General features: G+C 42.6%; 1 protein-coding gene and 1 long non-coding RNA gene across 3 annotated transcripts in view; both read left to right on the forward strand.

The window, feature by feature from the left end:
* The first annotated feature begins 12,768 nt into the window (after positions 1–12,768).
* Positions 12,769–17,427, forward strand: LOC148686235 (uncharacterized). The gene is made up of 3 exons (XR_015948934.1): positions 12,769–12,830; positions 14,501–14,549; positions 16,603–17,427. It is a non-coding gene; the product is annotated as an uncharacterized LOC148686235 (long non-coding RNA).
* Positions 17,428–24,840: 7,413 nt separating this feature from the next.
* Positions 24,841–27,633, forward strand: part of LIN28B (lin-28 RNA binding posttranscriptional regulator B) — a 77,438-nt gene continuing 74,645 nt past the window's right edge. The window contains exons 1-2 of one of the 2 annotated variants that reach the window (XM_088665998.1): positions 24,841–25,009; positions 25,463–25,668. In XM_088665998.1, coding sequence (XP_088522124.1) covers positions 24,841–25,009; positions 25,463–25,668 — 375 coding nt within the window. Of the gene's footprint in view, positions 25,075–25,462; positions 25,669–27,633 lie in introns of both variants that reach the window. The other variant, XM_088665999.1, reaches the window with a different exon arrangement.

Here is a 27,633-nt window from a genome sequence, read left to right on the forward strand (position 1 = left end):
TTGCATTTTTTAAAAAAAGTAATAAGTTAGTAATTATAGATATCGATATATAGTGTAAAATGATATGTAAAAACAAGGAGCACTGTAATTCATCTCATTATCACGATCTTTAACTTACACCCAACAACTTAAATTTATGTTCCACAATTTCTCAAAATCTCTTTTTCTTGAACCTCTGATCATTATCTAATGTTTAATAAATGATACAATCCTTTAGATTCAATTATGTATACAAAATTCTTTTTAAAAGGTTCAAGCTAGGATAAGACCAATAATATTAATACATGATTAAAAATGCAAAGCATGCTTACTTACCCAGGCTTTTAAACAATAGCCATCTATAATCCAATGTCTGGACATATTTATGATTTAAGAATACTTCACATCTATGTTACATTGTGGCACAGACAGGTAGACACATACAAATCATTTTGCTTCTTGTATACCAGTGGGTTGTGTCCAATGATCATTAAAGGCCAGGCATTGTAGAAAATATGCATGTATATTGGTTGATTAAAGTCAACATTGATTCAGATATACACATAAGTGCTTCAGTACAGATACATGCAGAATCCCATCTGTGTAAATAATCTGGCATTTTGGATAGCAAATAAGATAAGATTACTTCATGCATGCTATTTCTTTATTTCAGGTGGGAAAATAGTACTCACACACGAAGCATCATTCATGTTACTGCTAAAAAGATGTGATTAATGCAGGTTTATGAAAAGCTTCTGTATGTGAATGTGTCCCCTTCAGTTTTCATATAGGTATCAGTTAAATATATAGGTACTCACTCTCTCTATATAAAGTACTCTATGATATATATATCACACAAAGCTCAATAATATTAGATGTATTTAGCACACTGTAGTATTATAGTTATATAGCTCAGTTCAGAGAACCTGCAATCTTTCTTTCTTCTTCTTCTTAGGCGATCACTCGTAGCCGAGTAAGATTGTCTTCCATAAACACGGTTTTAACAATGAGTCCATAAGTGACTGTGGAGGTCGATTCTGGATCCACACGTCCTTCCACAGTGGGGACATTGGTTTCCGGTCAGGAGTTGATCACGGTGTGGATTTGCCAAGCATGCCTTCCTCTTAGCACGTTTCTCCCTTGCGTCCTGAGTTCGAGTGTCTTCAAAGCCCATGACACCTTTGGTAAAGGCTGTTCTCCAACTGGAGCACTCGCAGGCCAGTGTTTCCCAGTTGTCAGTGTTTATACTACATTTTTTTAGATTTGCCTTGAGACAGTCTTTAAACCTCTTTTGTTGACCACCACCATTACACTTTCAATTTTTAAGTTCGGAATAGAGTAGTTGCTTTGGAAGACGATCATCAGGCACCCGGACAACATGACCAGTCCAACGAAGTTGATGTTGAAGAATCATTGCTTCAACACTGGTGATCTTTGCTTCTTCCAGTACACTGATATTAGTTTGCCTGTCTTCCCAAGTGATGTGTATTTTTTTTCGGAGACACCATTGATGGAATCTTTTGAGGATGTATGGAAGTGAGAGCTGGACCATAACGAAGGCTGATCGCTGAAGAATTGATGCTTTTGAATTATGGTGCTGGAGGAGACTCTTGAGAGTCCCATGGACTGCAAGAAGATCAAACCTTGCCATTCTGAAGGAAATCAGCCCTGAGTGCTCACTGGAAGGACAGATCCTGAAGCTGAGGCTCCAATACTTTGGCCACCTCATGAGAAGAGAAGACTCCCTGGAAAAGACCCTGATGTTGGGAAAGATGGAGGGCACAAGGAGAAGGGGACAACAGAGGACGAGATGGTTGGACAGTGTTCTCGAAGCTACGAACATGAGTTTGACCAAACTGTGGGAGGCAGTGGAAGACAGGAGTGCCTGGTGTACTATGGTCCATGGGGTCACGAAGAGTCAGACATGACTAAACGACTAAACAACAACAACAATGTGTTCTTTTATTTAAAATGCATCTCTAGGTTATTTGTGGGGCATAGGAATTCGTTCATATTTTTCCCCAAAATATAGTTCGGCCCCCCACAAGGTCTGAGGGACAGTGGACCGGCCCCCTGCTGAAAAAGTTTGCTGACCCCTGCTCTAAAGTCATGGCTTTCCGCAAAGAATCCCAGGGAATGTAGTCTGTCAGTCACAGAGCTGCAATCTCCAGCACCCATCATAATGTACGGTGTGGATATGACCTTCCTTCCACCACATTCTGGATCAATGAAAGGCAAATCCTTCATGACACATTTGTGTCAAAGCAAGTTGTCTTCTTCATTGCCCTGCCTTTTCCCCCAAGGCATCACTAGTTACAAGTGATTGCTATTACAGTATGGCTTAAACTATGAGTCTATATGTAACCAGCTTTGTACCACCATAAGCCATGAGAAGTTAAGTTCAGAAACTACTGGTAGCAGTGGAGGTTATTCTGATCTCTTTTAGACTCTTGATATCTAGAATCCCTTGACTGAAGTGGTATGGGGCATCATCAAGCCTGTGTTTTATGACTTTACAAAAAGTTAATTGTGAAGAGTTTCTTGGGGGGGGGTGCAATCAGCTCAGATATGTAGGATATGTAGAGAGTCGGCACAGTAATTTCAATAGGGCAGAGGGCAAGATTATCAAGCTAGTTCAAGGCACTGCTCCTGATTTAAAAACAAACTCAAGTGTACATCAAGAACATTTGATGTGGTCACTTAATAAGAGACCATGAGTTGGATGCAGAGTTCTTGTGAACAGAAGCCACCTTAAAAAAGTGCAGAGGTGATTTCTGTTGATCCCTCTTTTCACCTACAGTTTTTCCAGAGGGATAGTAGTTTGCCCAGAGCATGTGGGAAGTGGTGCTTGCTGAGGGAAGTGGGAATCCATGGAAATGGACTCCTCTCCCTTTTGCCTTTGATGGATCTTAGTTCTGTGGACACAAAAAGCCCTTCTGTGCATGGAAGAGACAATCTGGTTCCAACCCTATGAAATAATAAAATCCTGATAAATAATCAAAGGTAATCCTTTCTTGCCTTCTCTAAATGTCGTCCCTGGAGAGAGGGGTGGATCTACTATGAAACTAATGAAGCTTAAGATTCAAGGCCCCTAATCTTGGAGCCCAGAAGCAACTTTAGTCCACACTGCTTAACATTTGGGGTTTAGTAGACCCAATTTGAGTCACACAACTCAAATTGATTTTATGTTTTATGTCCCAAAGTTTGAGAGTCAGTAACACAGATGTTGCAAAAAAACCCCATTGAAGAAGATAACAGTGGTTACCCAGACCTCATTACTGGTTGTGAGGTTTTAGCCTCTGGGCCACAAAAAGGTAGGTCTGCCACTGAATGAAGATAGTAAATATAGCCTTAAATTGCATAGCCAAGCTCAGATCTGATGAGGCGTCCTAGCACCACTCATTTCTCTGTGGTCAACAGGATCTAATCATCCACACAAACATAAACAGAGGCAAGAATGAGAACTGAGGAAAGCACATTACATGCTTTGAGAAATCAGGGGAAAGCATACTAGATGCATGCTTGGTATTGCATTTCTGTCCCAGCTGTGCTTGGAAATTAGCAGTTTCAGGAATGTCATTCCAGGGACTGGAGATAAAGACCAATTCTCAGAAATTGCAAGGGAGTTGTGTGTTTCAATTGGGGGGGTGTAACTTGGTGATATTACACATGCAAAAGATCCACACATATCTCTGAATCACCTTTTACCAACCTGGCGCCCTCCAGGTGTTTTGTACTACATCAGGCATCCCCAAACTCAGCCCTCCAGATGTTTTGGCCTACAACTCCCATGATCCCTAGCTAAGAGGACCAGTGGTTAGCTAGGGATAATGGGAGTTGTAGTCCCAAAACATCTGGAGGGTCCAGTTTGGGGGTGCCTGTACTACATCTTCCATCAACCCCAGCCAGCACTGGAGGAGGCTGATCAGAGAAGTACTACTAAACATCTGGAGGGCACCAGGTTGGGAAAGACTGCTCTAGAGAAAAACATCTACAGTATCTATATTAAGTGGCATATACATAAAGTATAGCACTGTCCCCAAGGCTAATTTCTACATAAGTGGGAAGTGGTGCTCAAGTGGCTACCATGGGTGTAGCTAAGGGGGGCAGGCAGAGGTAGCTGCCCCTGCAAAAAAAATCAAATCACCAGGTTTAGGGAATATTAGAAACACAATGCAGCATTAAACATTAAAAACTTCCCTAAACCTAACCCCCTTGCTCCCGAGCCGGGCCAGGGGCGAAGGAGAGGGAAAGCTGCCTTTTTGGGGTGGGGTGGGGTGCGCAGAGGTAGAGCAGGGAAGATGCGCGGCCGGGCGAGAAGCGGCGCCGCTCTCGTCGGCGAGGCCGGGGGGGGCGCGGGAGGGCTTCAGCAGGTGTGCGCCCGCGGCGGCGGCAAATCAGCGGCTGCTGCAGCTGCGCCGCCTCAGCGTCGTCGCTCCCGCTCAGCAGCCAGCGAGCGCCGCTCTTTCCTCCCGGCCTCCCCCCCTCCCCTCCCCTCCCCTCGCTGCTCCTCCTCCTCCTCTCTTCCATCTTTCACGGCGAAGCAGCAGAAGCCCAACCCTACTCGGCCGAACAACCATGGCGCGCGGGAGGTAAGCAAGCCCTTGGCCTCCGGGCGCCTCTCACACGGCGAGGGGGCGGAGACAAGGACGCCGGAGCGCGGAGGGAGGGAAGCAGGGTGCGCGCGAGGCGGTGTGTGCCCCCCTCCCTTGGAAAGAAAAGTTGTTGGCAGGAGCGAGCATTGTGTTCCTGGGTGGCCACTGGGATGCTGGAGAGGTGGGTGCACTTCCGGGTTCACACCTATATTAGATGGTTTTTCATAGGACTTCTCCTGTCAGCCCTCAAACGCCCTGAAGTCAGTCGTGGAGTCCCGCTTGGTCTTTACAGATGTGTGTACGTACGTGTGTGTGTATGTGTAGACCAAGCAGAGAGAATATATATATGAACCATATACCGGTATACATAATTACACCCATCCACGCCAGGGCCGGATTTAGGTTTGATGAGGCCCTAAGCTACTGAAGGTAATGGGGCCCATTATATATCCAGCTGTCCTTTGTCAACAACAAATTGTCGCTGTTTTTTTTTTGTGTCTGTTGAATATATGCTATATGGTAACTGATGGACCTAAAGCCATTTGCACAAAACAAATAGGAGCATACACAACACAAAGCACTGTTGATGCATGTAGTTTTCATTTTATTTGTTTTTTATCTTATATTTTGGAAATCGACATCCAGTTGTTGTTTTTCCTTTAGGGGTGCCAAGAGAGTGGGGCCCTAAGCTATAGCTTGTTTAGCTTATACCTAAATCCGGCACTGATTACACGCACAGCCAGACACACACACACATTATATATACACATATGTGTGGTCTGCAGCCACGAAGCCAAAGCCTGTATCACCAACCTGTATTTGAATGCATTAACTCGCTTGCGCCAAGGTTCTCTTATTTCTCTTTGGAAGCCAGGTAATAGTGCCGCAAGTGAACGCCAGGGGGCGCCGCGTCTTCTCCTCCTCTCTCTCTCTCTCCCTCCCCCCCCAACCCCGCCGTCCCTTTGCCTCGCCACTCCCCTCTCCCCCTTGTTGCAAGTATCTCTTTGTATCTCCAAAAAGCCACCAAGGAAATAATCTGAGCAGGGTGGGAGGGAGTGCAAGGGGGGGGGATGCTAAGGGAAGAACCGCAGCCCAGCCCTTCGGAGGAGAGAGCCTTAAGCTGTGAAGGTGGTGGGGATGCAAGTGGAGGAAGAGAAGCCGCTTATATTGTTTTGCTGAGCACCGCAGGGCGTGAGCCTTTAAAAAACTGACTGCAAGAGCAGAGGATGGGACTGGCCTTTGCATCGACTTTGTGCCCAAAGAGTCTTGTTGGTTTTGGTTCTTTTAGAAAAAGCAAAACAAATGCACCTTCGTAACTATCCTTAACCTTTGTGGCTTTTATAGGGGAAGTGAGGGTGAAAGGCATGTCGATGCTTGATCATTTGTGTAAATCGGGGTCCTCACTAGGATTGTAAAATGTAAGTAATAGGCCGCCATTTTGAACTGTTTCATGCTGTAGAAAATGAAATCCTTGGTCGTCTTACGTTGTTCCTTTGCTGCTTCCCTCCCCCTCCCCGTAATTCTTTCCTTCCTCCTCCTCCCCCCCCCCTCGCGCCTGCCCCCATTGCTCCCAGTGTTGCTATTTCTTATTCTTCTGTTAAGTTGTTGCAGTACTACGTAGCAATGATTCTAAACTCCTTGTGAAACTGTCTGGATGTATTGATGGCATGTAATGAAAGGGAAAATAAAGAACCTAAAATTATATAAGCTCTGTTGCCTGCTTTCTCATACTGAAAAAAAAGAAATTATCTGGTGGGCATAAACGGGAGTGCTTTGTATTAGGGGTAGGGTGCGCTGGATTTCTGTATTCCTCTAGTCAAGAAATGGTTTGCTTTTCCATTTGGAAACAAAAGGTAACTTAATGTATCCCACAATACATTTAAAGTATTTAAGTAGGCTGTCTTCTGTCTTAGTGGTTCACGCTCCTGAGATACTCTAATTAAAAGTTCCCTGGCCATTAAAGTCATGTAAAGGTAAGTTCTAGTAAACCTGAAAAACAACAAAATCAAGCCAAAACTGAATTTGAACTGCCTTCTTGAGGTGTTTTAGCTAATCTGTTTCAAGACACTTGCAGCAGCAATAGTATATATTTATCTAGATTATAATAATATATAAGTTGAATGATTGATGGTGTATAGTAGAGTTTTACGTGTGCTTTATTCTTTTCTTTCTTTTGAAAACTAGATACAGCCTAATATACATATCCTTTTATCAAAACATCTTCCCCTTTCAGAAGAGCTATATTGCCCATTAAAAATAAGTCTAAAAGGGCTATTATCGGAATTAGGGGCACCTTAAATTTGCATCGTCTAAATAGTCTTCAGGAACAGTTCTGCTTAATTTCAGAAATGTCAATCAAACAAATTAATTTCAACCAAGCAAAGCCATTGGCCACTGAGAATAAGCTACTGATAAAATGTCAAGTAGTTAGCACTACAGTACATAGAAATCAGGTGGTTGGGCCATTCTATTATTATTTAATGAAGCAGGGACACCTGACACTATTTGGGAAATGACTCCTTTTTAGTTATATTGAATCTGGAGCCAATGTTAGTTAAATACATTGTCTCTACAAAAGTAGCTATATTGACAAAAAATGTACATTAAAAACACTGTTGTGATCTTATATTTTTGGTTCTCGTAATTTACTGTGAAAGAACAGTCTTAATAGAAAGGCTTTTTATATTTTGCTGCTTAATATTACCCCCTTGCAGCCATTCTACAAGGTGTGAAAACCAAATCTGCAGAAATGAGCATCTTAACATGCTTGCAAAGTACATATTAAAAAATGAATTTTTTTTAATGATCTAAAAGGCTGGAATAAAAATGTGATGTATTAAAATAAAAAAGGCTTGTGTCAGGATTAAAATCCTTCACTATTACTACTGACAGAATGAAGTGCTCCCATGTAAACAGTATCCTCAGAGCACATCCCTTGAGTGGAAAAAATGAGGTATAAAGAGCTAAGCATTGCACATAATTCTTTGGTTTAGTTTTAAATTGTATGGTTTAGGAAAATGTGACAGTCATCATTTTGCCTGATCGCTTTGATACATACCAGCAGATCTCACTGTATACAGTATTTGTTACTAGATGGCAGTTTTTGGAGCCATTTTAAATAAAGATTTTAAGGCTGTACTAGTATGCAATTGCTCCCAATGAATTAAGCAGAAACATCAATACAGTTTCCCCAATATATTTATTGCTGAACTTCTATGTTACTTCACCAAATTTATAAAACTAATTATGGTCTGCAAAAATATTGGAGGATATGCATTTACACAATAGCTCCTCCGGTGACATGACGCTGTATGATGTCGCTGACCGGAGTGCTGAAGCAAGACAGCCATCTTGATCATTATGAAATCCAATTGCAAACATCCTCAAGTTCTGAAATGATAGCATTATTAGAGTAAGTCACTGTATCTTTCATTTTATACCCCTATTATATATTTAACAAATTGTATGAGGCTGGTTTTGCAAAAAGCAGGTATGTCTGCCTGGTGTATTGTGCCTTATGCTTGGGTGTTGAATACTGTGACCATTCTATATTGATAATAACTTATCATAAGAAAGGCCACCTTAGAATTGTTTTAATCGAGCAAACTAAAGCCCTATGGTGGCAATAGATTTTAGGGAGGGTAGATAGACTTGAGAGTTTTGAGAGTTTGAAATGTAAGCATGAAAGCTTACATTGCAGGTCTGATCCTTAACAAACCTGTTGGGTGAGGTCTGTATAAAAGTTTCAGCAGAATTATATGTATAATAGTAATTAATAACAACAACAATAATAATAAGCTTAAATATTGTGAAGCAAAGCATAATGTGTTTTTGGTGGAGAAGCTCTTAGAGAAATAAGCAGAATAAATGAATGAATAGTGTATTTCATTTCCCCCCCAAGAAAAACACTCCATGCAGTTCACTACGGTTTGTGTTCTCTTTCCATTTAAAAAATATTAATATTTAACACATGACTGCTTGAAATTGTGTTTCTAAAAATAGAATGAATTGATATTCAGGGTCCTTAAATTAAAGGCCAAAGGTGACAAATCAAGACAAAGGTCACACAGCTCATTTTCAAGCAATTAGATTTAACTTTGCCTCATGCTAGAATGAAAACTTAACTACAGTATACAGAAAAGAAATGTATCCGGTCACCCTTAAATGAGAAATGCAGGTTGTTTTACAGTTTTTGAAGTAATAGGCATTTACAACACAAGGCTAAGTGTAATGAACTTGTTCATATCTTACATAGCAGTGTGTGAGCTTTAGTATTGCTATTTTAATGGTAAATTACATCTAAATAGATACAATCTCTAAATGTTAATGCAACCACATCTTTACCGATTTCATCATTACAGCACGTCTTGTCACAATTTAAACAAGCTGAACTAAGATCTTAAACTTTTAGTACACTAGTACAAAAAAAAGTTTTGTTGAATGAATTGTTTATGTTACATTGTTATGTTTTTCCCCTGATTGGTAGCTTCAGAATTAAAGTAGGTCCTTGTCCACAAAAGCTTGGGCCTCAATCAATCTGTTAGTCTTTGAGTGCCACAGACTTTGTGAGCCTCCTAAAACACTGGTACACCTCTCAAATTTGCTGTTTTCCTTTAGTCAAATAAAAGATTCCCATTATTACTGAATATTACAATAAGCCATCCACAGTGACTTGAATTACTTTCTAAACTTAGTCTCTCATTGCTCACCTTTAATTGTCAGATTCTAAATACAGTATTATTAAACAAATTAAAAATCTGCACAGAATAACGGGAGCATGTATTTTTTAAAACACACCAACCACCTATCACTAAACTGGGGAGGGGGGGTGAGAGACGGACCAGGATGTGTTTTTATTTATAATAGTTTGCATTAAAAAGAATTTTTAAATATGAACTTCAGTTGTTTGCACAATCTGCATTAAACTTAAGCTATGTGAATGTAAGTTACTAATTTTTCTTTTCAGTAGCTTCGTTTTTATTCATGACAACTGAAAATGTGTAAATTTAATGGAGACATCTTAATCCTGCATTTATACAATATTACCTAACCGTGTTAAAATGTTGCCACTTGGTTAATGAATATACATAAAAATCAGCATATTTTTGTTGAGTTTGTTTCCTTGTTTCCATTAATACCTGGAACAGTCATCAAGTGCTAGGATAACTTTTTTAAAAAAATTAGCTTGATGTTTAACTTCTCAAATAAATATGTTAACAATATTTGTGGCAGGCCACATAGACAAAGGTTCACAAGAGTACAAAAATATACAGTTATCAAGGTAATAGGCTTATTTTCTAATCATGGATAATATTTGAATATACTGTAATTACAAGATAAGCCAGGTCTTATATCATGCCTAGCTGATTAGACAAGAAATCAATATTATTCTTCATATGTTGGGGTTTACTGCACATGCATACCAAGTCAATTTAAATATGACCATTTACTAATATTAAAATACCAGAATCAACTCTTCTTAAATGTGTCTTCTCTTGAGACTATACCATGGCCTTAAATAAAATTGGTTCCGTTCTTGTAAATCAGATGGAAACTTAATGCAGTTACAGTATGTATTTCATTGACTTGTTGCGTATTTGATTGACTAATTGTTAAATGTTAATTTAAAGGCTGTTTAGAAAATCATTAAAAAGTGGAAGGCCCTTGATTTCTTTTTGTTAAGGTATCCAAGAAATTTAGGTGTATGTTTTGAATAGACATTTGAAAAGAGATGAAGAGAGGGGTAAGTCGTTGCTCATTGAGTACTACTTTAAAATAGCAGCCTGTGTTTGTGACTATGCAACTATGGTACACTAATATATCTGAATCCAGTTTTAGCCTCTCATTAAGTAAATTGGAATGGAGTGCTATAAATGAACTAAACTATGTAATGCTAACAAATGTTGATTTGATAAATAAATTAAGTCTCCCTTTTGGCTCTGGTGGTATAAATAGTCTCATTGATGCTAGTGCATATATTCCTGAGATATGGATCTCTCAATATCAATAAAACAGATTGTATTTGACTGCATATATATTGAAATTAATGGACTTTATAAATGGATTGGTTCTCTTAACTATGCTAATTTCAAAGTGTAGTTTCACTTGACTTAATCTATCTGAATAATTTTAATACCTTAACAAGAAACAGAGGTGGCAAAAAAAAATCAAATTCAACATTTCACAAAAAAAGATAAAACCTGATATCTTACTCTTGATTAAATTTGGTAAAGGAAATCCCATGGATTCTGATTTGAACAAAGGTAACAATACAATCCAGTTTAAAATGAAGTACATTTAAATTCTATTATAATTGAAAAAGGAATATTTAAGCATTACCATAACTAGCTGTGTTGTTGAAACCACATGTTTGCCTTAATCATAAACTAGCCTATGATGATGTCTCAAGGTTTAGTGAAAAAAATAAGCAAGAAAATTGATATATTTTTCACATATTTTGTCAGTTTAAAATAGGCTTTAATTTCTTTTCATAGGACTATAATATTATTGAAGGGTAAAATAATCCCATAACTTCTTTTTTAAAGAAGCTGCATTAAAATGCAGTTGACAAAATGCATATTTGCTTAGTTACGCAGATCGTTAAGGCTTTAGTTCTATACAGCACATACATCCCTATGAGTAACTTTCATTTAATTCAGTGGGGCATATGTTTGAGTCAACTGCATATAATAAAACCAGGTCCTTAAACCTGTAATGTTGCTTCTATTACTATCATTCATTAGAATACACTTTTCTTTTTCTTTTCTTTTCTCTTTTTTTAAAAAAAGCTTTAGAAAACAAATGTAACAAATAGTTTCAGGTTTGAGGTGGCTTTACTGCATGTTTTTCTAAACATTTTACAACTGAAGTTTATTTTCAATTTTAATCTTCTAAAGACCTAAACAAAAAATTTCATGTAGTTTGAATTCCTCTTAGCAGAATTTATTCAAACACTAAAATTCTTTTTCAATGAAATGTATTTTTAAAAGGAAACCTTCCAGCTTTCATTTTCACCTTTAAAAGAAGAATTACGTTCATACAAATAATAGAAATAATAAAAGTATTTTGTACATTTTAGATAGCTTAACTGAAGAATTTCTATCTAGGAATAGAAGTGGGGGGAAATGAACAGCAAGACAAATACAATATAACATGACCATAACTTAAACTAAAACAAGGTCTGAAACATGGATTATTATGATGTATTTAAATAAAGGCACATTCTTTCTTCACTTTTCGTAACTGTTTTATTTGTCTCATTTGATTCTTACCCATCTCAATTTTTAAAATGTGAAAAATTAAACTTTTTCTTTAATACAGATTTTTAGGAAAATTAAAGAATAGCAGCTTTTCAGAACTCATATATAACATTACATTATTCAGGTTGTCTCATGTTTAATTAAATTTTAGGGCAGAGCATCTATTAAAAACCATAACTTTCTATCTTTCAATTGCCTTTGGTGACAGAGGAAGAGTGCTTAATACAGGGGCTTAATATACAAGTTTCAAAAATATCAGATTAAAATGACATAAAAATGAAGTTTCAAATATTTATATAATTTAAATGGCAAATCATTTAAACATATGACACAATTTGATGTAATACTTTACCATCTCTTGTCCAAGTGTCAGGGAAACATTTTGCTGAATAAGCTCTGGGTTGTCTTAGGCAAAATTTATAATATCAATATCTTGAATTTGACAGTGTCCCCAAACATACTTATTACTATACTACTTGACAGAATATAGCTTGGATTTTTCAGGAAAGCTGTGGATGTGCTTGTCTGAATAGGTTGCCTGGTTCTGCATTGCCCAATAATACAATGAAGATCTTTGTTCATTTCTAGGTTATTAGTTTCTAATTCTCACTAAACAGTTGGAGAAAAAAATATGAAATTGCAGTAGATCCATCCCATTGTAGTGCAGCACTTTCTCGAGACTAAGGAATCCGCATTTGCCAACACGCATCTCTTTTGTACCACCCCCAACTTATTGACTTCCTTTCTGAAACTCCTGTGCTAGTGCTGGGGATTATGCTAGCCTATTGATCTACATAATATCATGCAATACCAAAGCATACTGCTGCATGCAAAAAGATAATGCAGGTGGAAGAGGACAGATGGAATTTGCCTGGACTAGAAGCTTTGGGTGAAACTTGGTAAAAATCATTGCCTCAGGAATTGTATTTTCCCTCAGGTAAATTACTCTGGGAGGGTTTGCCCACAATTAAAAGAAATCCAGCAGCCCCCAAATTCTGTAAGTATCCATTATTATTTAGCAAATTTTCTGTTTCTTGATGTTTTGATTCCCTTTTAATTATGGGGAAATGGACTTCCTACCTGCTACATGAAACTGAGCTATTTTTTCCATGAAAAATGGGAACTTTCATTGAATTTGTCAAGGTAAAACCCAAGTACTGTATATTTGCCTTGTAAATGTTATGTAGTGAAGAAGAATCAGTCCTTTTGGTTCTAAGAATAATAAAAATGGTTGCTTAAAGAAAATCACAAGGCACTGAAGAATGTGCTGTATAGTGTCAATCTTGTAACAGTAAGAGGGGGCAGGGAACTGCTCTCCACTCATGAGTAACTATTATATCACTGAAATATGCTCCAGTCCAAGATGGCTGTGGTCTGTTAAGAAACAAATGATATTTTATTTGTATCGTGTGAATTTTCAAGGTGTTCCAGTGTTATAGTTTAAATTGTACAAAGAATCATTGATATGATGTGGTACTTTATCTCAATATAGTATTTATCATAAATGTATATATTTCAATAACTACCGGTTATACATTGCTATTCATAAAAACATCAGAGCAGTTTATAACAATTATCCATTAGAATATACAGTGAAAACAATATAAAATAATTGAAAATCAGAAACCAGATAGCTATAATGGAAAAAATGTAGCCTGATAGAATAGAAAAAATTCAACCTGAATAATTCAACAAGCTTACACAAAATTAAATCTTAATTACTACATGAATTCTTGTAGCTTGCTGTATTTTGTGTGATTTATCTTTCAAATGTGGAGTGACTTTGGAAATTTGCTGGGAGTGGGGTGGGGAGGTACTGATAAGAAAGCTGTAATAAAACAAAAGGAAATGGTGAAGTGCTTTTGGCATGTGTTAACCTATCAATTGTAAGGGAGACACAGTTATTGGAATAGTCATTACATACCATAGCTGGTTTCTGGACAGTCCAGAAAACTCAGAAATGGATTGTTAGAATGTAACCTAATCTACATGCATAACCCAGCTAATAAGTTTGCCCTTTTTAGACACCCAACATGCAAGCACTAAACAGTTTAAAAACAAAATGTGACACGTTCAGTTTATCGAAGCAAAGTTTTGCTTAACGTCTGTAGGAACAAGCTCTGAAGGAAAATGGCTGATAGGATTTTCATTTGTAACAGAGAAATGTGACATGCCTTTAAGTTTGCTACTACTACGGTTTATTTGCATTTGTCTGGGTTATTTTATATATGTTCCTCATGACTGTGGCTAAACAATGACATTAATTTTATATTGCATATAACATGTGCTGCCTGAATGCTACACCCAGCAAGCCATAGACTTTGAACTGCTTCTGCCATTATTAATTGAACAACGCATTGTGTTATCCAGTTACCATTAGGTATCTTGCTTGTGGAAGAGATCAGTTAAAGAACACTTTTCATAAAAAATGTGGGCGTCTTTCTCCCCTCAGTGCATTAGACTGATTAGAACACCACCTGGTTATCCCATTGTGGTTGTGATGAGCTAGGTAAATCGCAACCTGTTAAAAGTTTACAGGTCACTTCATAGAGTCAAGAACAGACATTTTATGGCCTTCTAATGAGCCATTAAACTGTAGAACAGATAATTAAATACAGTGCTCTGGTAGAATTAACATAGTAGTGACTGCAGCTCTCTGATTTCTAGGTGCCTCAGAAGACTATGAAATCATTCTGGGAAGCCTCTTCAAGTCCAGGTTAGTCCTCTTTATTCCTCTCGCCACCCCATTTTGTGATTGTGCTAGTTTGCCTATGGGTGACTGGAACCGAGAACATCTTTCCTAAACTGATTGAGCCTAGTTTCCCTGAAGAAATGCAACATTAAAATGTACCTTGATTTTTCCAAGGGTTGACTGCCAGTTACCTAAATTAGGTGCCAGCTGCATCCAAATAAAAGTTAATCATAATAGCCAGTGAGTTCTGTAGCCTAAGTTTAACATACACTTCTTTGTTTTACCAATAAATACTTCCCAGGAAGTATTTAAAGGCACACAGTACCACTCCCCCTCTGAACCAGAAGATGCAGAGCCAAACTTAAGAAGCCATCACAATCCCCTTCTCACCATCCTTAAAAATCCCTCTGGTCAATAGAGTTAATCTCTTGTAAGGTGTATTGAGGTTTGCAGCCTTACAGTTAACTTTACCCATAAGTCTAATGTAGTGTATGCTTATTGATAAACTGTGATAGCTCAGTCAGTAGAGCATGAGAGTCTCAAGGTGGTGAGTTCAAGCCCCACTTGGGCAACAAGCTTTCTGCGTTGCAGGAGGTTGGACTAGATGACCCTTGTGGTCACTTCCAGCTCTACAGTTCTATGATTCTGTGATCTTCATGAGAATAATTTGATGCCTGCCCAACATTAGTACTAATAAAATGCAACATAAAAAGTGTTAATAGTGGCTTGCTGATGGTATCCTATTTCAGAAAACCTTTTATCTTGTATAGAAGAATTACATGCAGGTGATATACTCCTATTTCATCTATTTCATCCTATCACAGACTTGTACATGCTTACATGGGCATAGCCAGGATTTTTGTTGGGGGAGGGATGGGCAGAACCTCAGTTAGCTATGTATTTTTATTGCATAGGTAGGCAAACTAAGGCCCGGGGGCCGGATGCGGCCCAATCGCCTTCTAAATCTGGCCCGCAGATGGTCTGGGAATCAGCATGTTTTTACATGAGTAGAATGTGTCCTTTTATTTAAAATGCATCTCTGGGTTATTTGTGGGGCATAGGAATTCATTCACCACCACCCCCAAATATAGTCTGCCCCCCCAAGGTCTGAGGGACAGTGGACTGAAAAGGTTTGCTGACCCCTGACCAAGTGTATGTTTGTAGGACTGCAGCCTAACAGGCCTCCCACCCCAATTTTTTTCTGTATTCCTCCCCCCCCCCCAGTGTTCTGCATACCCTCCCTTTAGGAATTCTGATACAGTACAACATAGCCTGTTGAGATTGATATCAACCATAGGCACAAACTCTCCATTTCCTTCAACTAGTGAAGGAAAAGGAAGCTGGCTTGGGTGGGGGGGTAGTTCCAAGAGTTTGCTTTTTCATTTGCCGGGCTAGGGGTTGCTGGAGTTAATTCTGCTGCTGTCTTGCAGATTATATTAGGCGCTTGCAAAATCAAGTAGATGAAGACAAAAGCTTACAGATGTTTGAACTGTATAGAGCCCACACCATCTTATTTCCAGAGGATCTCTGATCTACGCTTAGTACCCCCGGCGTTCGGCGGATTAATCACAGACCAGGATGGGTTGGGGGACCACCCCTCCCAGCCAGTGCTAGCCTACCTTTCCCCTTATCCGCCTCTTGACTCTGCCTCTTTCCATCAGGGATACGGTATGCTTTCTCTCTCCAATCCCTGTTCCTAGTAGCGAGAGTGCCTGCCAGCCGGAAGGCATCAACACGACGCCCCCCGCCCTTTCTTAAAGCTAGCTATCTTCCATGTAGCCGCAGGCCAAGTGGTGGTTCCTTTATTGCGTTCCTCCCGAAACTAGTTTACAGGGTCAAACTCATTCTCGCTCATCTGTTTTCTGAATTTATTGGCCAATAAAGCGCGAAGAATCTCCCAGCCGGCCAGCCAGCTAACTTTCTGGTCGACGGGTGCGTGGAACTTTGCGCGCGCTTACCTGGGAGCAAGCCTCCCTTCGCCAGAGTGGCGTTTACTTCCGAGTAAACAGTGCCCTGGCTTGCCCTGTGAATCCTGAACGTTTTGCAGCCGCCTCTTACCGCCAATCACTCTTCCCAGTTACTCTTAGCGAAATTCACCTTCGATGCCTCGACGGTGAGCCTCCTAAAAGGAACTCCTGCAAGATGCCCCCGCTGCTCCCCTGCGTTGAAAAGACAAAAGTAAAAGCTGCCGACGGACGAGGAACCACCCTGGTGAAGCTCCGAGTAGTCAAAGCGCCCTAGCGCCGTCGGCTCCACTGCCCCGGACTTACCTACCGTATTGAAACAGGGTGACCGCATCGATTGCTTCGGCTTAGGAGGTGAAAGCTACGAATGCACGTGAATGCAGCTTGAACGTGTGAACAGGCTCCGCCGCACAACGCAGTGGCACAGGCGATGAATGCATTGTGGTGTTGCGGTTTGTTGCTTTCCCTCACCTGCTTGTCATCGCTGGATGAACACGAATGCTCCCTTCTCGCACGGCATTTTTCCAGCACTGCATTTCCCCGGCTCTCCCCGTCCTCCCTACCATGTTCTGGCGCATGTTCAATCCGAAGCAAATTCCATTGAGTTAAACGGGGCTTGCCAAAATACTGCCTTCCTTCCAGTGGCTCTTGAACGCCAACTCTCGTCAGCCCTAGCCAGTGTGACCAATGGTTACTGTCAATGATGGTAATAGTTCTACAGAGGGTGAGGGTGACATCGTTGGTTCCTCCGCCCTCACACGTATGTGTAGTGTTGCAACTAAGATTATACATAAATTACTCAGAAGTAAACGTCCTTCAGTTGTATGCCCATGCATAGGATTGAAGCCGTGATGTAGCAATGCTGCTTTTTCCTTTTTTGTTCCTTAGCCATGACTTAGGAAGTAAACTTGGCGAACATGCATTAACTGATCTCGGAATGTGCTCAATTGTCGTCTTTGGCTGGAGCCACGCGGCTCCCTGAACTCCAATGTATTTGAAATATGACACTTCGCGGGGTTGGCGGGCAATCATAGGAGCCCCGAAACTTTCTCTCTTTCCCACACTTTGGGCTTGGGGACTAAATTCTTTCGAAAGGTGCTACGTCTACCGGATACAGGTACCGTAGGTAGCCGTGTTGGTCCGCCGTAATCGAAGCAAAATACAAAAAATCCTTCCAGTAGCACCTTAGAGACCAACTAAATTTGTTATTGGTATGAACTTTCGTGTGCATGCACGCTTCTTCAGATATGTCTACCGGAGTAACCACAGCTCGTTAGGTTAAATTAGAAACGGTGGTGGTCGTGGTGATTATTAGTATGGCATCGATTTCTCGAGAATAACAGTCTGCAAACTCGGGCATGTTTACTTGGGATCCCATTATCTTACTCCTAAGTCAACGTGATTAAGGTTTTCAGCGCAGCTTTGCTAAATAGACAAAAGGTTTTATTTAGATTTAAAGGCGCTGCAGAAGGACTCTTGGGTCTCGCTGTGAGACAACGTGCCTACATCTCCGATAGCTTCTGATTCGAATGGTTCCTTGTTGCTTAACGGCTTTACGCTAATATATACACACCTGTTTTGTGTGTGTGTTGGTGGGAGTCGAGGGAAAGGAGAAATTGCGGGAAGGGGGTAATTGGTCCCCCCCTTGCTTTTCTTACGCTCCAGATAAAGAAGGTTGTCTTGTTGCTAAGCTAAAATATAAGGAAAAAAGGAATTCTCCCAGCATTCTTCAGGGTACTCGTTACTTTGAACTTTTTGCTTTGTCCGACGTGGGGTGGCTGTGTCGCCACACTTCTCTCGTAGGGAATCGGAGCCGTGTACGAAAGCACGTGTCTTTCGCGCCTCCTGTGCACTTCCGTGGACTTTGCGCAGATGAAAGATCCGTTCCTAGTTTTCTGAACGTCTTTGGCAATATGAAGAGGCAGCCCCCTTAAAGCAATCTTGCCGTGCGTAACACAGTAAAGAAGCAACTCTCGCAACGGGTGGTTCCAGGAATCGGATCCTTTCAGAAACGTCGAGACTTTGTGGTTGTTGTTGTTTGTTTGGGGGGTGGCAGTAAAATATAAACCAGGAAAGGAGGAGAATAGGACGCGCGCTCCCACACACCCCAAAAATTGAGCCGATGGCCATAATTCAACAACAGGTAATGAAGACTGGGGTGGTTCCTGTGCCTTCATTCTCACGGCACCTTACTTCAGGAAACAACTGTGCGTAGGTCGAGGGCGCTTTTCCTTGCGCGTTTGGTGTGAGCGGGGTGGGGCAGAAGCCAATTTCGTGTGGCCTCTTTTTCTTCTTTTTTGAAACTTGCCTTGGGCGTCAGCTTAACGTACGGGCACAAATTAGTCTTCCCTGCGGTATTTTAACTGCCCTTCTCTATCAACTGTCATTGGAGGGAGAAGCCGTTTCCTCGTACAGCTTCAGCCTCCCCCCCCCCCCCGCCTTGGAAAGACCAAAATATGGACACGGACGAATTTATCTGTAATCATAGACGCATACAAAAGCGCACGAGCAAGCGGGCGACGGAACTTGGTATCCCAAGGCTACTTTAGGAGAGATTCTACCAGGTGTTAAATAATATGGTGATGGTTGGACAGTGTAATTATTAATAATTTATTCAAAGGAAAATGTCTTTTCAAAATGCTGCAGAGGTTCTATGCGTTGTGAAAATTCCTCGACGTAGACCTGGATAATATATAGTGGGATCGGGGGTGCAGAGAAAGAGCGGGGGCCATGCTTTCAGGTCACTAAAGGAGAGCGGCGAATGCGGAACAGCCAGCAGCAAAGGGAATTGAGGGGAAACTGAAAATCGGTGTGTGCAAAACAAGAGTGCCTCTGAACATGTGCCGATTGCTTTCCATTATCCTAACTTGGATGGACACACTCCTTGCAGAAATGTTTTCTGGGGGAAAGCAGATGAGGGGTGGGAGAGTGAAGCCTTTTCCAGGGAAGGGTGGCTTTGCTGGGCGCCGGCAAGTCTCAGAGGTCAGCTATGGAACAGTTCCGGTTTGTAGGACGCCTGCGGCAAGAGAAGCCCCCTCTCTGAGATTGTGCTGCTCCGGGTCTGCTTTTGATAGAAACCAGGGGCTAAATAATAATAATAACCCGGGATGCTCGGTTTCCTCTCGCTGGACCGCTGCGACAGCATCAGGGGTTGGGGGGGCGCTTTCGTTACAGGCGGGCAGCAAGGCTAATCCCCGCTTTGCTTCGATCCCCGCTCCAAGCCGCTTCATGCTGCGCCGCCACCCGAGGATGCAGAGAGATGCTTGCCCGAAAGATGGGCGTCGAAGTTTTCTCTTTGATCTGAGCACGTGCATTCCCGGGGAAGCCTCGCTTAGGAAGGACGGGGGATGGAGAGACCGGAAACGAAAGAAGGAACCCAGTGGACGCCGCTGGGCAGCCCAACCCGATCCATTGCAGACAGAGGCGCCCCTGAGCTTTGGAAAGCTCTTGTCCAGGCAGGTCAGTCTGGTGGAAGTAACGTAAAAACTTCCTGGGTTTTTTACATTCACACACTTCCGAATTTTTGTTGCTTCTGCGCTTGATTTCTCTGCTCACTCCCTTCCCCACCGCGTTTCGATTTAGGAAGTTTGCGAGAGTTCCCAGCTGGCTCCGGCTCTCTACCTTCCACGGAACTTAAAAGGCCGAGGGTCCGTGGCAGGAAATGAATGAGCCGATAACATCTGACACCAGTGACCAGTCCGCTGACCCCCCCAGCCTTAATTCCGCTAAGACTGGAGGCCTCCAAATTTGGGGAAGCGCGCCTTTCGTCGAATAGCGCCGCATCTGCTTTTCAGATACTGCTGCTTATGGTTTCCTACGTCTTAGGCTACTGTTGCACTGTTTGTAATTATTTCCTGAGTTAAAAGGGAAAGGTACTCTTCAGAAATTAGTCATCGTTGCTGAATCAGACGCTAAACGTCCACAGTTCAAGCTTTTTTCTCTCTCTCTCTTACATGTCTTGGTGTTTCCTTTTGAGAGAATTCCTAGAGTTCCTGCATGTTTACTCTTAAGTAAGTTGCACTGTGTTCAGTAGGGCTTACTGTCCTGAAAGTATGGTTAGGATTGCAGTTAAAGGCGCAACTCATTGCACAGGTTGTCATTTCTCTCTCTCTCTCTCTCTCTCTCTCTCTCTCACACACACACACACACACACAGAGAGAGAGAGGAGATACTGAAAAATATTTTGAACAGAGTTTGCAAAGTATTACCCGACAATTACGTTTTTTTCTTACCACCCCTGGCCAAAGGAAACACATTGCATTGGCTTCTGAGTCAATGGAAGCCGGGCTGTTGCCTTAGTAGGCAACAGAACTGCATAAAGTGATAAATCAAGAGAGTTGCTACATAACTTTATGGAAATCGTTTGACCTTTCAAAAAGGTACTGTACTCTGAAACATAAGTATATTCATCGCTTTCCTAAAGGCAAAAATCAGTCTTGTTTATTATGAGACATTCGTTCGTGGACTTGATGTCTCTAGGAAACCTCATGCTATAAATGTGCAAGTCTTTAGTGACGAAGGTTCAGTGACACCAGACTTTGAGGGACGTGAAAGCCTCTCGTTCGAATTTCGCAAAACAGCATCCGGAAGAGAAGGCGCACAGATTCATTTGTCTTGTCCCGCTGTTGCTAGAAGCGTGTAGGAATAACTACAGTACTGTATTTGCTCCCCTCTGCCCCCAAACAAAACATACTCCACCAACGCGCATCTCCACCCCGCCCCTACCAAGCATATAGCACTTTAAATAAAACAAAGATCTGTCCCCCTTCCTGAAAATGGAGAATGCACCTATCTATCCACTTACGCGTGCAAGGCCGGGCTGCAGAGGCCATGAATTTCAATGAAGCGCAGACCGATTCTGCGCCTGGAAAGGGCAAGCTCCGTGAATTCAGCGCAGGGCACTACTCCGGCGACGCAGGGCAAGGAGGAGGGGCCGGGGGAGGGGCGGCAGTCGAAGCCGACACTGCTGGGCGGAGGGAGGCCGGTCGAGCGCCACTCTTGAAATAACCAAGAGGAAATTTACGGCTGAAGACGGCGAAGGAATGTCCTGATCTCGGGCGCCTGCTCCACTGAAGCCCGCGACGCGTGCATTACTTTCATTCAAGCAGAAAACCGCCCTCGTGGCACGAATGTTAAGAGGGGATCACCTTGGTGCCAAAAAATAAAATCGCGGAAAGAAAGCTCCTGCCCCGCAAAACAACCAAAAACGGGAAAGGGAAGAGTAAATAGGCTCTTTTAGCCAGTCCGGAGGCCTTCTGTGTTTGTTCAGACTGCCTGTCGCCAGTTCTAACACAACGGCGGACAACCTTGCAAACGCATAAAAGCATATTCAGGACAGATCAGCAAACTGGGCGGAGGGAGGGAGGGAGGGTGGGCAGAAGAGGAAGGAGAAAATCTATCTTGCAACCTGTCAAGCCGCAACCGTCCAACCTTTAGGCTACGAGAAAATTTTTGTTTTCTTACTTGGCTTGAGTGGTGAGACCCGGGGGCCTGAGAGCACTTTTTTTCGGGTAGAAACGCTGAGGAAATCAATTGGTGGTGGAGGAGGAGGCTGATCCATGTGCTTAAAAATTGGGGGGAACTCTGGAACAACACTTCTATTAATTTCTGAAATAAAATATATCGATCAAGGTATCAATTTTTACCACTTGTTCCAAGTGGTGAAATGAATATTATAATGGAGACTGAGCGCGCGTAATTCCTGTTAACGGTGGTTCGGTCTTTTTCTTTTTCTTTTTTTTTGGAAAAGGGATAAATTTGGGACCGCACAGGGAAAGTGCTACCAGTAGTGTCATACGGCTGGCGGGCTCCTTAATGCCAAGAAACAGGGTGTGCGTCCAAGCGCCGCTCGCAGGCCCAGTTTATTCCTCTTCCCTTTGTTTTCTCCCTCCTCGCTAGCTCGTTTCCTCGGGATTCCCCCACCCACCTACCCGGCGCTTTGCTTCCTCACTTCTGGCAAATTCTCTCTCCCCCCCCCCCGTCTGCGCTTTTCTAGGGTCTCTCCCGACCCAACCCAACCCCCCCCCCCCGCGGCCTCCTGGAGAACAATCGTTGCTGATGGAGGCTCCCTGCACCGCTCGGCTTGCAAGCTGGCCTCTTATTTAGGAAGTCATTAATCACATCCCCTTCCCCCGGAACGCGATGGCGGAGGAACCTGCGCAACGCAACCCCCGGCCGGGCGCCTCCCGCCCCCCCCCCCCCGATGGCCGCCCTTAAAAGCTTCAGAACGCGAAAGGCGAACGGAGGTGCTATCGCGTTTCCGGTGGGCGTTTCAGAATTGTATAGGTAATGAGCTGGGGAGGGGGGGTGGAGGCGGCTTTCACCGTGGATCATCCCTATATACTGTGCCTACATGCCATGGGAATATGCTTCATATGCCATTTATGTTCAGCGACTATAATTTGTATGTCAGTTCAAAGCTGCTTAAGAGCAGGCGCTTTCCTTCCCCCCTTTAGTTCACGTGGTATGTGTCTTTTCAGCAGTGTGATCTTAATAGGGAGGATATGGATCGTAGAATTGGAAGGGAACCCGAGGGTCATCTAGTCCAACCACCATTGTAATGTAGGAATCTCAATTAAAGCAGATATCAAACCTCTGCTTAGAAACCTTCCAAGGAATGAGTCTACCGTCTACTCTATCCGATGCTGTTTCAGTTTGACGTGGTTTTTCTTCTATGTATGATATACGCCCTCAACCCATTAGCGAATTTTGTGTACTGTGCTGGGCTATGTCCCTATATCGACAGTGGTGGGGGTTGAATTTCTTTGCTTTCCCACCAACAGGCACCTTTTAATTTGTAATGCTGCCGCGCACCCTTTTGGGGCGGGACGCTCCATTAAACTCGGTGGGGCTTACTTTTGAGAAAACATATAATAGGATTACGCTGCCAACCTATTAAGATACCGATCCTATGCTTGAAAATAAATAAATAAAATTATTATGCATGGCCCTGCTAAAATAAGTCCCACTGTGTTGTGAGATTTCTATTTTATTAGCATTCGTCAGGTAAATGTGCATGGGATTAAATCGCGGCCTCATACATCCCATAATCCACTGAGTTACTTTCAACGGGATATACCGGTAGCTTGCATCCTTACGCCAAGACCCTAAGGCTGCAGTCCTCAACCCTGGGAGTAAGCCCCAGTGAATTGAGTAGGACTTACTTCCGAGCAGAGATAATGGCTAGGATTGCGCTGTAAATGGATGAAACAAATAGCGCGTTTAGGATTGCCCCTTTCCTCGGTTTCAGGTTAGGTAATTCGCTTGCCGGCCAACGAGGCGCGCGCCCGCCACGCAAGTGCCCCAAACCGAGGGCCATTACGTATTGGCATTTGCACGTGGGCAGCGAAAGATCCGCCGCTATATAGGCAGCGCCGCAGCATTAGTGCCCGAAAATATCCCTCTCGAACAGACACGCCCCGCTCTTCCAACCGGCGCCTGGATCTACGTAGGGAAACGTGTTCAGCCGCGGCCAGGCGAGGGTGTTTTGAAATTCCGCCGTTCATTCATAAATTATTGCGGTGTGTCAAGCCCGCTCGAGGTGCCGATTGGCTGCTCCTCCCCCTCCTCCTCGCCGAACCCCCTCCTCGCAGCCGAGGTGAAATTAGTAGCAAGCAGGCATGTAATTGACGGAGTCACGTGCGCGCAGGGGCCCAGAAACGGAGCGAGAGCCCAGCCGGGGGCGAGGGATCACGAGAGGGCAAAGCGCAGGAGAGCGAAGCGGGCGGGCGAGCGCTCGAAATCAAGATGTTAAACTGAGTCAAAAGACTCCCGCGAGTCAGCCAGGGGGAGCTTTTCGCCTTGCCACTTGGGAGCAGAGGGCCGGTGGGGCAACATGGCCGAAGGTTATTCCCCCACCACAATCCCCGGCCAGCCTGGCTCTTGTTTTGCCTAGGCTTTTTGTGTTCTAGGTTTTACTTTCCATCGTTTTCTTAAATATGCAGTACATACAAGAGAAGTAGGGGACTACTGAAGAAAAAAAGATCACTGGTTTTTTTAAAAAATAAAATCAAGGACGTGAAGGGGGGAACTTCTGTGGTTGTGGGTGGGAGAACCTATTGTGGGCGAGCTTTCCCCAGTGCTCTGCCCCGCCCCCTTCGATTCACCCAACTTGAAAAGCTTTCCGAGGGGGCTTCTGTTCGAATTGTTCCTGCGCGATTGAGCAAGCAGTGGCCAGGAGGGGGGAAGAAAGGGGGGGCAACGAGGAAACTTTTGTACACCTGCCCCCTTCTTCCTCTCCTCGAGTCCAGATTAAAGTGATTCCGGAGTGGGAGGGGAGGATTCGGCGGAGGAAGGATAGGGGAAGGCGCTGAGCGCACTTGGAGAAGGAGAAACACGCCGCTCGCTGCTGGATGGGCCGTTCCAAGTGGTTGCGCAATCGCCTTCTCTCTCGGCTCGGCTCGGCCCCTTCCCCTCCCCTCCTCCTCCTCCTCCTCCCACCTCGCCTGGCCAGGCAGGGCTCATTCGCCTGCGAATTCCTCTGGGGAGGGATGGGATCGGTGCTCAACCAGCAGTACCCAAGTAAAGTATCGCTTTCTGGGGTGGTTTATGTGGCTGAAAGATGGAGTTAAAGGGCAGGATCGCACGTATGTACAGAGCAAACGTGAGCTGGGCTGCTGCGTGTGGGGGGAGTGTGAGAAATAGAAGCGGAGTGAGTCACAGCAGATGCTGCCTTTCCTTCGACAGTGCCCTGAAGCTTTGGATGTTTTTGGTGCGTGTGTGCGTGTGTGTTTTTTTTTTAATAAAAAAATTACTACTTCCTCTGTGACTTTGGTGTACTTAATGTTTTTGTGCGTAGGGGAAAAACAAAGGTTGGTTTCGTAATGTTTGTTCGTGCGTGCATGTGTTTTTGTGTCATCTGTAGCAATCGTTCTTGCACAAGCGCCAAGGAGATGTTACTAGAATTTAATTCTTTCCCTTTTTGTGTGTGTGTACGTACGTCCTTGTTCTCCCACAATCTCCTCTTCAAATCAGCGGGGGCGCGTAAAGGTGGAGATGAGCCCGGGAAATTGCCGGAACAAGAAGAAGAGGAGGAGGAGGAGGAGGAGGAGGAATCCCAGGTTTTCAACGGAACAGGCCATTGCAAGTGGTTTAATGTGCGAATGGGGTTCGGATTTATTTCCATGCTCAACCGCGAGGGAAGCCCCTTGGAGACTCCGGTTGATGTCTTTGTACACCAAGTAAGCCCGTTTTGTTGTTTTAGTCGAATCTCAGCCCCCACCCCCACCCATTTTCCTCTAAGCGATGCTTTCGTTTTATGTGGTCTAAAAACCTCTTCTCTGCATGCTTCCGTAGATGTTTGTGAGCTCTGTTTAAAGCCAGCTTCAGATAGCAGTTTCTGTTTGTCATCCAACCGCCCTCCCCCCACAAATGAGATCAGTATCCATGGCTTGTTGGTCCTGCAGAAAGAAAAGTGTACTATCTCAACAGGTTTTTTTTTAGTAATGTACAAAGTTTTGCTTTTGTTTAGCCTTCTCTTGCTTTGTTTGTGGGTGGATTGTGTTTTAGTTTTTCGTGATAGAAGAGATTCTTCTCTGCTAAAATGATACCGTAGTAGAAAAAAAGCAAGTCACCTAAATGACACCCAGGCTGGAGCTCTGTGCATACTTATCAGAGTTAACAGTGGGACTTAATGTTTCAGTAAACATGCACAGGATGGTGCTGATAACTTTCCCCATGGTGAAAATTAAGATCCTTTTAAGTGCCGAGGGCTCTTTCTTTCTTTTAAAAAAGCTAGATAGTGTTGTGGTTTGTTTTTATGATGTTTATGTTCAGATCAAACAGTAGTGCACAACTTGTATTTGTTTTGCTGCAGTGTAGTGTGGATATTAAGAGTTCGTATAGTGGACTATGATTTATCAAAGGATCACTGGTGTTTTGTGTTTTTGTGTGTGTGGAGGTCTTCTGACTGGAAAACATTTTCCTGACATGTATAAGGCCATTGTCTCCTTAAGGGCAGAGGGCTCAAAAGCCAAAGTACAAGAGGTGGCTATTGTCCTCATATATGTGTCTATAAAAGCAAGTCCAAGCCAATGTTGATATTTACTACCTATAAAATCATTACAGCAATAGTGGGAATGTAACAAAATAATAATAATACCTGTGGCATGTGTGTGTTCTTAGAACTGTCTTCTTTACCCCTTGATTTTCTGAGCCCTGAAAAGCAGTACGGTAGTTCAAATATGAATTGTAGTGTTCTTTTTATTGTAGTAATCTCAAAAGGGTAAATCATTGGGTTACTCATAGAATGAAATACCCTTAAGCCTAAATATATTTTGCTAAACTTCAAATTGATTTAAATAGAAGTCCTTAACCCCATATGTGCTTACTATTGGTTATAGTTTGTTTTCAGAACATGAGTTGTGACCATATGAGAACTGCTAATGACAGCCTTACGTTTTGTAATGGTGGTAGTCCTTTTCTAGCAAACTGACACATTTGTGTGCTTGGCTTTAATCTCTGTGTACGGTGTATATATATCATTCCTGAAACCCTAGTTTGGTCCAAGCCCTGCACAGTTTGGGAGTCCCCCTCATCTATTTTGTGGGTCCTATTTATAATAGAGCAGACTTTAATAAGGACACGTGACCTCAGTTTTAAAACCACTTGCTGTTGCAATATTCAGTGAAACTGCTCTGGAATTAGTGACTTTATAATTTCTATTTCTACCAATAAAATTGGATAATGATCTCCTGTGATTGGGTGTCTGTTTTGTAAACTAGAAGTGTTACTTCTGTATAATTTTAAACTTTCAGTTTGACATTAGCACATGAAAGCTGCTCCTTTTCTTACCGGTATGTGCCTTTCTGAAATATAAGTACTGAAGCTGTTGTCAGTGTTGACTGCTAGCAGCTTCTGGGCTTTGCTCCTGTTCTCCCCTGCCACTTTGACCTTTCTTGAGGTCACTGTATCGAGGTTTACAATGCTAAATGCTTATCATGTTATATATGAAGGAATGTTTTTCTGGTCATATGCAGTATTATTTTCTTTGCTCTTCAGTATGAGAATCAGAAATGTTTACAGCATAACTGAACAAACAAACTCATTTCCAATAAGTGCCTTTTGATAAGATCACTCATTGAACTGATCATGCAGCTGGACCTGTGCTTTCTGACTTCAGTGCTGCTATTCCACTGCTGGAATAG

Source organism: Zootoca vivipara, chromosome 3 (genome assembly GCF_965207765.1).
Source record: "Zootoca vivipara chromosome 3, rZooViv2.hap1.1, whole genome shotgun sequence".
Classification (NCBI taxonomy): domain Eukaryota; kingdom Metazoa; phylum Chordata; class Lepidosauria; order Squamata; family Lacertidae; genus Zootoca; species Zootoca vivipara.